The sequence below is a fragment of the Desmodus rotundus genome, chromosome 7, assembly GCF_022682495.2.
Source record: "Desmodus rotundus isolate HL8 chromosome 7, HLdesRot8A.1, whole genome shotgun sequence".
Classification (NCBI taxonomy): Eukaryota; Metazoa; Chordata; class Mammalia; order Chiroptera; family Phyllostomidae; genus Desmodus; species Desmodus rotundus.
Genome location: NC_071393.1, coordinates 80892663 through 80906787, shown reverse-complemented (window position 1 = coordinate 80906787; position 14125 = coordinate 80892663). Strand labels below are relative to the sequence as shown.

At 42.8% G+C, this 14125-nt stretch overlaps 1 protein-coding gene across 2 annotated transcripts in view; it reads left to right on the top strand.

The window, feature by feature from the left end:
* The window catches only part of FBN1 (fibrillin 1), a 225546-nt gene that overhangs the window by 109381 nt on the left and 102040 nt on the right, over nt 1–14125 (top strand). For both annotated transcript variants that reach the window (XM_053928326.1, XM_024567296.3), the window contains exons 9-12: nt 2046–2171; nt 7518–7676; nt 11564–11743; nt 12373–12513. In XM_053928326.1, the coding sequence (XP_053784301.1) occupies nt 2046–2171; nt 7518–7676; nt 11564–11743; nt 12373–12513 (606 nt within the window). The remainder of the gene's footprint in view (nt 1–2045; nt 2172–7517; nt 7677–11563; nt 11744–12372; nt 12514–14125) is intronic.

Sequence of the window (14125 nt, the reverse complement as noted above, 5' to 3'; positions counted from 1 at the left end):
GGGTCCTGTGATCATAACTCCACAGTGAGAATGAGATGGGTTGACAGTCACAGAGCACTTAGACAACAGCTGGCATTCAATACACATCACCCCATCGTTATTGTTGTGGTGGTGGTTCTTCTTCAGGAAAGGCCCGACTCTGACCTGGCCAGCACGTGTCCATCCTGCCAAATTAGCTCCGTTTGTTAAACAACTTTTTTTCTGACACATGCTGTCATTTAACCTCTTTGGATATTGACGTGTGCTAGGAATGGTGGCAGCCATTTATACTAACAGGTAGAAAAATATTTCTTCTAATAGACACTGTCTCCCTACAGGATCTTTAATAGATATTATATGACTTAGACATTAACTTTTAGGGACACTTTGGGAAAGGTACATTCTTCTTAATACCTATGTGTTAAGTTATATCCTCCTCTGCCCTTAAATGAAATTGTTAAATCCTCTACGCTCTTTGATATACTTGTTTGGCTTTTTGTTGCTTATGAGTATGAGTGTGGCTGGTAAGTACAGAAGGATCCAAGTTAAAGAAGTGGCTTCAAATATGCCTTGAGGTGTTATGCCAGTTCTGGAACCTTCGGCTCTGTCCTTGGCTGTTTCTCTGCTGGACTTCCACCAGCTCCAGTGAAATACATACCTGTGGGAATAGAGTATGCACCTTTACCATTGTACGGCTTCACAATGACAATGCCGTTTGTTCTCATTGGCTCCAATGTAGGCAGTGAGACATTGTTTGGTTTAGCCTGTAACCCAACATGGAAGAAGGGGGATTTTGCTTTTAAAAATATTAAACTGCATATAAAGTGTTACTGTTGCCTTTCTGACTAACAGGGTGAACTTGAGTCAGTAGATACTTGAACCTGGTCCACTTAGAAGTCTCTTTAGCTTTGTAAGTGCAGAGAGCGATACTTAAACTGGAGAATAAATGTTCTTATTTTTAAACTTGAAGGCTTTCTGAATGCCAGTGGTGTTAGTCTGGCCATTGCAGTACTCGCAGGAGATCTGGGTCAAACCGCACCTCTCCCTAGGTCAGTGCAGAGAGCCCCACTTATGTCAGAGATGAGGCCATGCCAATACCCTCTGCCCTGCGTTCACCTGCAGCCTAAGCAGGAAGTGTTCAGCTCCTTCTCATCCCTTGCTAATGCCACGTCAACTGACAACTCTCAGTGTCTGATTCTGGCTCTTGAAAATCTCTCCTTGAAGGAAATGATCAGATTTTTCCAAAGTGGCCGCGGGCTCTGAAGGCTAATCTCAGCTATGGCCTTGGCCGACCCCACAGGCAGTTGGGGAACTGGAGTGGTTTTCAGAGTTGTCCCCATGGGGCGAGATGCACAGACCATCCGCTCTCATCCACAACCAGTCGTTGGGTGTGGGCTCCTGGGGAAGGTGCAGCCTGGGGTGAGATGTCTCCCGTAGCTCAGGCAGTCCGGGGACGAGGGGAGAGCTGGAGGCTGCCTGCTCATGCTGCCCCTCTGGGTGCAGTGTCCCAGTGGCCCCCGCAGTTCTCCAGCCAAACCCACAGAAAAGCACTGTGTGGCAGCCGGAGGGCCCCTCAGGGCGCCAGCTCGGCCAAGTGTTGGTCAGCGCTCAGACCATGTGTCTTCTCCGTAGGATTTAGTATCTGCTTGGGGGGAGGTCAGATTGAAATGCAGTGCAGGAACTGGTGCAGAATGTAGATCACATAGGGGGAAGCTTAACTCAATGCAAACCATGGACAGGGAAGGGAAAAGAGAATTTTACAATAAATGACATTTGGAATGTTAGTATGCTATAGTTACTTGGTGAAACAACAGTACAGTTTTAGATTTTAAAGGGGAAGATCCTTTTATTTTGCTCTAATAACTTGAATTTGGTAAATTCCTTGGGTAAGTCTGTGTTTAGAGGAGAAGCATCCACTCTTTGAATTCACTATTTTATTTGTAGCTTTTATTCTGTAAAGATTGCTGTTTCTGGTGACATGATTTGACTATTGTTATATCTGAATCCTTGAAATGACAGTTTTATATTGTGTTCTTCAAGTATTGAAACTCTTCTTTGTGTTCTAGACATTGATGAATGCAGCACCATTCCTGGAATCTGTGATGGGGGTGAATGTACAAACACAGTCAGCAGTTACTTTTGCAAGTGTCCGCTCGGTTTCTACACCTCCCCTGATGGTACCAAATGCATAGGTAGGTTTAATTAGAAGCACCATGTGTGGTTTCTGGAAATCAGTTCCATAATGAACATCTTTCTAAACAAGTCTGTTGAGGGGGACATGTAATTTGTCACTTAATGTAAAATGTACATTTAAGGAAATCTATTAAACAGTCAGGTGCCCTCTGACAGTGCAGAGGTAGCCTGTGGACCTGTTTGGGGGTTTGTACTTCCCATAAAGAGGGGTGATCCAGGAGACCCTACGGATATCCTCAGTCCCTGAGTTAACTTCAGACCGTGAAGCCATCCTTGACTCCTCTCCCTTTTGACCCCTACCTTCAGTCCTTTCCTGGGACCTATGTTAATTCAGGTCTGAAGTTTTGCTATAATCTTTTAATCAGTCTCCCAGCTTCCTGGCTTCTCCATAATTTATCTTGTCAGATTTATCTTCCTAAAATAGTGCTTTGATTAAATAACTCTCTTGCTCAGAAACTTCTGGTAGTTTTCCATTAGGATTTGGAAACTAGTGGTTTTCAGTCCCGTGGACCTCCCAGAGCTGCTAGGGTTGGAGACACAGGGGTCAGGAAAGCGGGGAGGCTGCATAGAAGGGGCTCCTGCCCTCCAACCCCCACATCCACACCCTCCAGGCAACTCTGCTTTTATCTGGTTGATGTTAAACTTCCACGAAAAATGTAAATTAAATAAGGGGTTCTGTTGTTTAAAAAAACAGACTTGACAACTGCCAGATTTAACAATTGCTAAGACTTTCTTCAATTCTAGAATGAAGTTCAAGTTCCAGAGTGTGCAGCCTAAGAGCTAAGAAGCTTCACTCTCTCACCCCTCCCAGCCTTGCTGAGTTGTCAGCACAGTCTCTGCTTCTCACCCTCTAACAGGCCATTTGCTTTTTTTTTTTTTTTAAGTTTTTATTGAATTTATTGAGGTGACGTTGGCTTGCAAATTCATACAGGTTCAAGTGTACAACTCAATAAATATCATTCCTTCCTGCCTGTAATCATACATGTTGCACCCACCACTCAGGATACGCTTCTTCCCAACTCCAGCCCCATTTCACGCTTCTCAGGTTCTCTTATCTCTGAAGATGTCCCAGATCCGCTTACCTGGAAGCAATTTCTCCCTTACCTGAGGACGTGTTTTTCATCATTGGCCTTATAGGGAAGTTTTAGGTCTGCATGTTTTTATCTCCCTAGTTATGTTGTAAGCTCTCCTTAAAGACCAGGAACTGCTGGCCTTCACTCCCTGTGGTTCTCAGCACAATTCCTTGCGTGTTGTAGGTGCTCAGTAAGTACTTGCTGAGTATCAAAATGCACGAGTCTTTATTAGGAGGACAAAGCTAGGAAGCCTGTGGCATTCGGCTTTGGAGAAAAGTGAATGCAATCTTTTGATGTTTCTGGTCATATTTTTGAAGACACTCAGCTTCACATCCTCACCACAGGCCATGGATTTCAGACCAAAACAAAATTGCACTTGAAATTCTGAATTCCTTTTTACTTAGTCACATATAATAAAAGCTGAGGGCAGTCTCTTACAGTTGACATTTGGATAAATATAACTAGTGAGGGAGGATATCTGACCTTTCCTTAGAATCAACGGTGATGCCCAAACTGCTCTGTTTTCCAGGATCTCTCAGTAGATACCGGGACTGCAGTGGAGGATGGAGAGCACAATATATCGCTCCTTCCCCACCCAAACTGTCACAGCTAGTGAATGACCTCCAGCGGAAGTGCTTAGTTAGCAGAGAGGTGGATCAGAAGTTCTTTCCTGGTCAGATAATAGGTAGATTTTTTTCCCCCTTCAACAAGAGCCTCAAACTACTTTAAAATGATTAAAATCTACTTACATATCAGATTGTTTACATTAAAAAAATTCTTATCTTTTTACAATATACCCGTACTTTGTAATTTTTTACGGAAGAAAGGGAGCAGGGAGGGAACTAAGATTTACGGGTCCCTTCCTCAGTATGAAGTACTTTATGGGAATTACCTGATTTAGTGTTCACAACAGTGCCATAGATGGGAAGAAGCTGAGGTTCCGAGAGTCCAGGTAAATAATTTGGTCCATTTGTTTCAGTGACTAATAAGTGAGCGAGCTGGGTTTCCAGCCCGGGCCTCCCTCCGCAGTCTGGACTCCTCCCCTTGCTTCCTCCCAGATGAAGCCCAATACAGTAACTCTTTCTTGCCATACCCCTAGGCGAGCGCTGTTTCTCCATTTTTGGAACTTTATTGTACCCATAATTAGCAACTTATTACATAAAATTATCCAGATGACATTTCTGCCTTTGCTAATGCTAATACTTTATGCCATGGTAAACCAGAGAGACACCGCCCCCGCCCCCTGCAAAATTATCCCTATTGGCAGGAAAATGCATATAATTTCCAACTTATGTACAGATCCAAGGTTTGTTGGTAAATTGGTTGTTTGGAATTAGTAAATCTAACCAACAGAAAATCCCATATGGAGATGTGGTATGTAGCACTTCCTTATGTATGTCTTCTGTGCAGGAAATTGTTACCTCCTGTCACTGCATTCCGAGACTCCCAGACCTCCTTAGCCCCAGTGCCCCCTTCGTCCTGTAAGCTCTGGCAGTATTACTGTATTTTATTTTGGGTTCTGTGATCATTCTTTGTCACTTCATAATGCTTTGTATAGGGTTGTCTTTCCCTACTAGTGTGTCTATTACATCAGTTGCCGGGTCCTGTGCCTAGTTTACGCCTCACTGCTCCTAGCCCCTGGTTGGACACAACGATGTTAGTGACTGGATAGGAGAGGCCCATTGATAGGCTAGGATGACCTGCAAACACTATTTATAATAATATATTTGTTCTGATATAATGTGACTTCCGGGTCCTGGGAGGAAGAGCCAAGTTTTTCAGAAGGGGAGAAAGGAGGAAAGTTTCCTATTCGTTTTCTGCCAGTTGCCTTGGCCAGGGAAGATTTAAAATAGATGGTGTTGTCTATGGTTCCCCCTGCCTCCCTGTATCTCCTCCAAATCCTAACATCCTTCTTCCTTGGCTCCTGTAGGTCTTCATGTTATCCTTAAGCTGCCCCTTCCCCTCCATGCAAAGTGATCCAGCCCCAGAGTGGGTTCCTTCCCACTTACCACGGTGTGGCTGCCCGATGAATGGGGAACTTCAGACTGCTGTGTCAGAGGTCAACTCCTCCGAATACTTCCTGGTTTTCACAGATTTTTCTTTTCCTTTACCTATTGTATTAGCCCACAGGTTTACTTCAAAATTTTAAGTTGTATAAATGTGCATTTTAAACAAAGGCTCTCCTTCTTCAAAAAAATAGAGCAAAATGATCATGGTATATGCAGGTGCCATTTGTAAATTAAGGACTGTGGCAACCCAGACATGGCTGATAACTTTTTCAACATTCACCAATTTGATCAAGAGCCTCAGACCCACTGATTGAACATCGAAGTCAGCCAGCTGGGCAGTAAAATAGTGTCAGAGTTAACTTGCCAAACAATAGACATTAGCCCATTAAGAGTTTGCTGTTGGCGGTTGTATGTGCCAGCTTTGCTCTGTAAGATAGCCCATGCTGAAAATAACGCACACACATTTTGGTCAAGTGTTTATACTGGGTTTTGACCACCAAATTCATTGGAAGCTGGGACATAAGCCAGTTTTGAACATCTCTTTCTATTCTTAACAGCCTTTGGTTTCTGTGCCCCAAATATTTACTAATCACTGAATATACAAAGTATTAGTGGCTTTGCAAATTAGTATGGCAAAGCAAATTAGTATGTAGAAAATTCTGTTTCTCCCCCTTCTTCAGGAGGAAGTGCCACTCTTGGCTTCACAGAGCATACCCTGTCTGCATCCCCTCCCCTGGCTTTTACCCTGGGCCAGGCTGGAAGAAAAACTTGTTCTGCCTCTTTGCTGAGAATGTTAGTCTGACCAGAGGTGTAGGAACTGGGACCACAAAAAGTTTCTGGAAAGCAAATGTATCCTTGCTAGTGGTTTGAAGTACTTTTTGGAAATAATCTTATGTCCTTTAAAGCTGACTCATAATTTTGTAGTTTGTCTAGCTTTGTTGTAGCCTCCTTCACTTGATGTTAGTAATTTACCTGTTTCTAAGTTAGCCTTGTTTTTTAATTTTATTTCACTTTATTAATTTATTGCAACCATTAAGGTTTAAAGCCTTTGGGTTCCTAAGAAGGGTGTAGATGAAAACAATTATAGGTATAACTTTCTTTGGGCAAACTTAATATTTAATATTTAGACTCATAGGAAACATGCAGGTAGATTTTTGACTATTAAAAAAGTCTGCACTTTACAAAGGAATTTACTACTTACATTCCCTTAAAGGACAGGTGTATTTAAAATATTATTTACATTTCAAAACTTGAGTTTCTATCCACTGTGTAGCGATGTGCGTACCCGAAGAGAGACGCACCCTCTCATACCGTATCTAACGCGTGTGAGGCAGAGCGAGGTGCTCACGGGGCTGCTCACCGCCTCTGCTTGCTGGTGCTGCCTCCCAGGCCCGCGAAGCACTTAGGCTCCTCCTGTGTCACGGGCTCTTTTTTGGAGCCCAGAGTTGTACTTCAGTGTGTCATTGTTGTCATGACAGTCAGACATGATGTAACCCAATAAAAGTGATATATAGAAAGAAATATGTCTTCTCCTGTTGCTTTGAGATGATGCCTTCTGCCAAAGGAAAAAAAAAATTCTTCAAGAACCATTGTTTCCTATCGGGCTAAGAACTTGGAATCGCATGCATTTTGAACTTGTAAATAATTAGTGCCTTATAAAATCCGTTAGGGCCCCAGGACAAAAGGAAATCGTGATTAACAAGCATTGAATATGACTACAAAGTGGCTCGTTCTTTAAAAAAAAAAAAAATCTCACAAGTCTGACTCACAGTTTCAGTCTGAAAAATAAGAAAGATCTTTTAGAAATGTAGACTATAGTACAGACTTAATGTTATTTTAAAATAGATTTATATCAATATTTGCCTAAAGTGGCTCGAATTAAGTAGTTGGAAACCAAGGACAACACTGTCTCCCTTCAGGAGAGAGACATGTCTTTATAACTAATTAACTGTCACCACCAGTGATTTTCTTAGTCTCTCTTTTCCTATGGCACATATGGTTGTAATCATTCATGCCCACCTTGGGACTGGAATGTGGGACTTTGGCCAAGTGCACCAGCTCACAGGGGCAAAAGGCGCGAGCCGAAGAAGGGATTTCTGACAGAGCCTTGTTCCTGAGCGGCGCACGCACCTTCCCTTCCAGGGGCCAGGAGCGTCTCTTCCTTCTGCCAGCGCACAAGTGTGAAGCGTGGAGGTGATGGGGCCGCGGAGTGTTGTTACAGGTTTGAACTCAGTGACATGTGTGTGTTTCTTTGTTCTCTCAGACGTTCGCCCAGGATACTGTTACACGGCCCTGGCAAATGGGCGCTGTTCTAACCAGCTGCCACAGTCCATGACCAAAATGCAGTGCTGCTGTGACATGGGCCGATGCTGGTCTCCAGGGATCAGCATCGCTCCCGAGATGTGTCCCATCAGAGCAACGGGTAAGAGCCCTTCCCCTTTCCTGCAGGGTGTCCCAGCTAAGCCCCACATGCCTCATGGCTGTGTACATGGTGCAGATGTAATGGGGATCCAGGTAGGTAAGATTCCCCAGAATAAAAGAGACGACATTTAGGGAAATTTCCCTGCATAACGAATAGGGAAACTGCAGAGGTCCATACAAGTAACACTGTTTTCAGGTACTGCTTTCCACTAGCTTGCTTATGACTGCTGAATAGCAACATTTTCAGGAAGTACTTGTTCCCTCTTATTCTCATCTATTTTTTTTGGCCTTCATGTCTTCCTCAAATGCTCAGGAGGATAAAACGCAACTCTCCCAGAGCCTTTCGGGTGAGTTACTCTGGATACACATTTCCTCCTTCCCTAACATCTGACACTTTCCTTTTCCTAGTCGCCAATTTCTGTTGATTTTTTTACAATATCTCTTTTAATCTGTCATATTCATTTCCATGTAATGTCCATTTTTTCTTGCCTGGTCTGTCGTGGTAGCCTCCTAACTGGTCTCAATGAAATCCACAGCTGCCACATACATTTCCCAAAGCATAACTCATCTGAAATTAAAAAAATTATGTCTGGGGAAAGTGAAGGGAAAGATGTCCAGAAAATTTTTTCCCAGGATGCTCTCAGGCCATATATACTGGCCTAAGTCACTTTATTTCTTGAAAATAAAATTTTACTACCCAGCATAGCATTTAGAGTCCCCAAATGTGATCCCAGTTCATCTTTTAACTCGCATTCTTTTTAATAGCTTTACATTCTAGTTAAATTTTATGATCAAGCTTTCCTCGAACCTAGTCACAGGATTTCTGAACCCAAATGCTCTTTATTTTTTATCCTTCTTCCCAGTTCAGGCCCTTACTCCCTTTTCTCCACCCCAGCCACCCTCGCCCATCGTTCGCCCTCTTGGCCGGTAGCATGACCTAATCCACGAGTCCCTGAGGTAACGAGCTGGAAACACCGCCTTTTTCCTCAGTGCTGTGGTGCGAATCCCATGGGCTCTGCTTTGGGTCTGTGTGCTCAAGGATTGTGTTTTCACGAGTTGATAAGTCTTGTGAGGAGGGCTCATTCATTATTGTAGCCCCATTCTCCTCATGCATTTTTTAAAACACTTCCACAGTACTTAGCGAAACCTCACTCATAGGAGGTATTCAGGTGAACAATTTATCAAGTGACATCTTTCCCACCAGTTCTAAGTAAAAACTGAGATTATATTTCCTTCTCAGTCCCCTTCCTGAAAAGTGAGTTTAAATCAGGGAAATTTAGGAGAGAAAACAAAGGTGAGGGTGGATGATGCTGAGCTAATGAAATACTTCAGAGCCTGCTCTTCACAGAATGTGCATTTCCCATTATCAGGGGTTATGTAATTGCTCGCAGATGTTACTATAAAATTTCTATTTATTGCTGAGAATTATATGTGTGGGTTAAAGAAGCAATAAAATCTTTCAATATATTTTTACATATACCAAGTCATATATTTTGTTTGATTTGCTTACTGTCTGGCCTAAAAATAAAACCCACCTGCCTTCACTCCCCAGGGGGACCACTTAGTAGGTCATTGTTTAGACACACACGACTCCCTCTTGAGACATATGGCTTGGGTACCAGGAAAATTGCTTTTTAAATATACACGTTAACTTAGGAATCAGCAGCATTGATGTGGCTGTCTTCCTATGTTGAGGCCTTAAATAGAGGAGAGGGAACACTAGAGCAGTTTAGGTGCCTGAAGACCTATTTTGGCAGAAGCCCTGGTATCCTCGGGTAGCTCTGCAGGGAGCTGCTCTCCCAGTTGTACCACGGAAAGGTATACAACCTGATAATGGTCCAGGGCAAAGCAGGCTGATAGAGAAAACTAATCTGCAGGTAGGTAGGTTTGTTTGCTTGCTCAAATGTTCCAGTACCAGAGGTACAGAGCTTGGGCCTCTTATGGAGAGTGATGATACAGGCAGGAATATTTTAGACTGGCCAGCTTTTAACCCTTCAAAAAATAAAATCAGTATTACCTCTGGGTTAAATGGAGATAGGAAAGATGGACATCAGCAGAACAAAATTTGCCCCGGGTTGCTGATCCTGAACATAAAGGGACTCAGTGGAAAGTTATGCGGTGGGAGAGAGTAGGAAAGAGTACAGGACCCAGTTTGATATACTTTCCTGGAGAGGGCAAGATGAATTTAATGGCATGCTTAAAGCAGTATACCCACCTAACTAGCAGATACTATGATAAGCTATGCAACTTCTTTTAGATAAATGCTAAAAGACTTAAAAAAAAAAAAGGCTAATTGCTTAGAAGGAAAGTCCCTTAATATAATTGGCATTCAATTAAATCCAACATAGTCAATGAATTCCTCTTATGTGTGATATAAGACACAATTTAAGGGCTACACTGAGAGTGGAAGGTTGTACTGTGAATGCACCTCATTAAGACATTTCATGGTGTCCTAGAATAAGTAAGATTTCAGTTCATAAGGAAATGAAAGGTATTGGTCTAATTTCCATTAATGGATTAAACTAACATAGAAAGTATCTATGGGAGAATCTCTGTGTGACAGTGATAATAAAATTATCATTATTCTGGCGAGAGTAAAACTTCATTAAAAATCTCATTGTTATTTTACTTATAGAAGGTAACTATGACAAAATATTACTATTTGCAAGAAACGTGAAAGAGATTAGTTAAGTAAATACATCTCTGGAAACCTGGGTACCATTTAAAAACCCCTCTTGGGAAGCCCAGGAAAAGCTGTGTCACAAATCTAAAGATGATTTCTGCTAATAAAGACCTAGCGTTTTGAAAAATAGGAATCATCATAAGTCAGGGTGTCCTAGTTGAGAGGATCATTATGCAGCAGTAACAGCTGACCCCCAACCCCTCTTCGCCCCATGAGCCTCCTCTCCACCATCACTTTGTTGTGTTTTACAGGTAAGTGTTCCTTAGGGATCTGTCTCCATCCTCCCTTCTCATTGTCCACACCTTTCTGAGATGAGCTCATCTACCCCCATGGCTTGAAAGAACACCTCTCTACTGATAACTCCAAACCTCTCTCCAACCTGACTTATCCTCTAGGCTTCACACTCTCTCATCCAAATGCTATATAATGTCTGTTCAAATGGAACCTAGCTTCCACCCACCAAACCCACCCCCACTGTGCCTTTCCTCTCCTCAGTAATCTGTGCCAGCATCTACCCAATTGTTCAACCAGAAAATTAGAAGTCATTCTCAATTCCCTGGCCCCCTCCTCCCCACTCTGACATTTACTCCTGCACCAAGCAGTATCCATGTATCTTAAAAATATGCTTCACATTTGTCCACTTCTGTCCAATTCCATCACTGCCTCCCTGTTCAGCTACTGTTATCTTGTCCTTGGTTCTGCAACAGCCTTGGAGCCCCTCAATGTATTCTCCACATGTTAGCAAGAATGAGCTTCTGAAAACATTTGTCTGATCACGTCCCAAGGCAGCTGAAGACCTCCAGTGGCTTTCCATTGCATGTAAAATAAAATCCAGGCTTGTCAGGGTACTCTTAGGGTCCTGTGGGATTCACAGGTGGGACTAGATGGAGAAAATGGCATTTACGTATTCTTCCTTGAGATGAATTGTGATATAAGTACAGACTGCCTAGGCTTGGGAGGGGCATTGGTACACACCCTGGGGAGTTTGTTTTGGGTTTTGAATTATTGTTCCAGCATGGCTGCTGCTGTAGGTGTTAGGGATGGGAATGAAATCAGTTGGCTTTTTCCCTTTTCTTCATTTGACCTATGCAGTTTGAAGATCAGTGTTATTTGAAGATTTCTTTGAAAAGTAAGGATGACTTCCATGGATCAGTGACATATGCTACAGCTCAGCTTCTGTGTTCTGTTGTGTTGTGTTTTTCCAGAGGATTTCAACAAGCTGTGCTCTGTCCCTATGATAATTCCCGAGAGACCGGTATATCCTCCCCCACCCATTGGCCCCATTCCTCCAGTTCACCCTGTTGTTCCTGGCTTTCCTCCTGGACCTCCAATTCCAGTCCCTCGGCCACCAGTGGAATACCCATATCCATCTCGGGAACCACCAAGTAAGAACTGGACCGTCATCTAGCAATTTTTCTTGCATTAGTCAGGTTAACTTTTTTGTTGTTGTTGATGCTGCCTTAGTCATTAAGTTTACCAAATCTTAGATGAAATTTTAGTTTCCAGAGTGTGGTATAAAAACTTTCTCGATATTCCTGTTGCTTAGAGAAAAATGGGAGGTTTCATATTTTCCAGAGATTAATGTCCTTTGTTATTGATGTTTTCAGTCCACTGTGAGCAAGTTTTGGGAAAGATTTAAATCTGATTTACAGGATGAATTTGTAGAGGAGGTATAAAATTATTCTTTGGGCTATATATCATACAAAACAGTTTTGGAAGTAAATGCCAGTAACTCATTGCCCATGTGATTTCTCCAGCCTGGAATCCTGAGAGTGAGGTGTAGATAGGGGTAGGGAGGAGCAGGCAGAAGGGCTGTGTGGCCATGTACACCAGAGTGCACACGCGAGCGCTGCAGGCAGGAATGGACGTCTGCTTTATTGGACCAGATAACCTCTGCCCAAGGAGTGTCCCCCTTCCTTTATGACCCAGTCTTGCTCACTATTACCAGATTGAGTGCTGATGAAAGATGCTCTAGTTGTAAATAATTTTAATGGGTCTTAATGTTACTCTTTAGGGGTGCTGCCAGTCAACGTCACTGACTACTGTCAGTTGTTTCGTTACCTCTGTCAAAATGGACGCTGCATTCCGACTCCTGGGAGCTACCGGTGTGAGTGCAACAAAGGGTTCCAGCTGGACCTCCGCGGGGAGTGCATTGGTACGTCACAGATCACTAGGTCGGTCCCAAGAGGCTATTGCAGTCCCATTCCTTGACGATAGAAGTTTCCTGTCCTGCCATTAACACATCACCTCAAACTTAGTCGTATAAAACAATACAGATTTATTACCTTACAGTTCTGTAGGTTAGAAGCCCAACACAGGTTTTACTGGGCTCAAGTCAAGGTGTTATAGGGCTGTGATCCTCTTGGATGCTCTTGAGAAAATCCATTTTTTTGCCTTTTCCAGTTTCTAGAGTGTGTGCGTTCCTCCCCTGGGGGCTCTCCCTCCACCTTCAAAGCCAGCAGTGTAGCATCTTCAGATCTCTCCCTAACTCTCTGGTTCGCTTTTCCAATCCCCCTCCACTTTCAAGGACCTGTGTGATTACCATGGGTGTGGACTGTGTGATCCAGCTCTTCCCATCTCAGGTCTGCTGGTTAGCAGCACTGATTTCATCTGCAACCTTAACTCTCCTTTGCCATACAGCATATTTACAGGCTGTGGTGATTAGGACATGAACATATTTGGGGGGCCATTATTGAGCCTCCCATAGCAACTTTCCACTCTTATTGTAAAATACATTCAAATCTTTGCCGGGAACTCTAACTTAAGTCTCATCTTACCAAATGCCTGACCATTAAAACAAAGCATTAAAAGTATCTCAAAGTTATGAAAGCTTTGTACATTTTACTAATTTAAATGGCTAACTTACCAACTGTCTCTAGTTAGTCATTAAAACTTAAAGAGAGAAACTTTAAACATTTGACAAGGTATTTCAGCCAGTGGAGGGCGGAAATGTCTCATGAGTTCATTTTATTGGATAAGAACGCCCAATTGCCATCTAATATTTTTTTAAAATAAATTCCTCTCTTAGTTCTGTTTCAAATTCCAATTCTGTAATTATGAATCAGGCAGAAAGAAGTAGTTCTTGGCTTCTCATGCTCTGTATTTTCCTGATGGTATGAAAGCCCCTTCTATCAGCACATAGGAGAGTCATTCAATCCTCATCCAGAGCTGGGAGAAGGGGGAACAGCTAGCACAGGGTTGGAGAGAATGGGGTCTGACCTGCACCTGCCACTAAAGCATGTGACCTTGGCCAAGTAGGTTATCTTCTGTAAGCATTAGCTCACTCATCTTTGCAAGTAGAGGAAATAAACCAGTTCACCTCTAAGTGTATCGATAGTTCTATGTAACTGTAAAACTAGTGGGAGCCTATTCTGGGTACATGGTGGAGGTAGGTGGTGGAAGACTCTGGTGTGTGAGAATTGCCCTTTTCAGGGCAATGGCCTCATGTTTTCTTCTAATGTTCTCAGTGGAATTCAGCAGGTGATGCTGAGATGTGGTTAAACTTCTTTTTGTTTCAACTGAAAAATCAAGCTTCAAGAGATACTCAGAATCCTAACCAGAAGCTACTTTTCAAGTGTTAGTCTGTTTGATTCTTTTGGGCCAGACTCAAGGAAGATAAAATGTTTATTAGCCTGGAGTGTTGAGCTGCTATGTGTTTGGCATTTTTCTCTGAAAAATGACACAAGGAAATAATATACTTTAACTGCTCAACCAGTCCGTCTTCAAGTGGCTGGTGACGAGGAATGCTGTAGTGGGGTAAAAAGAGA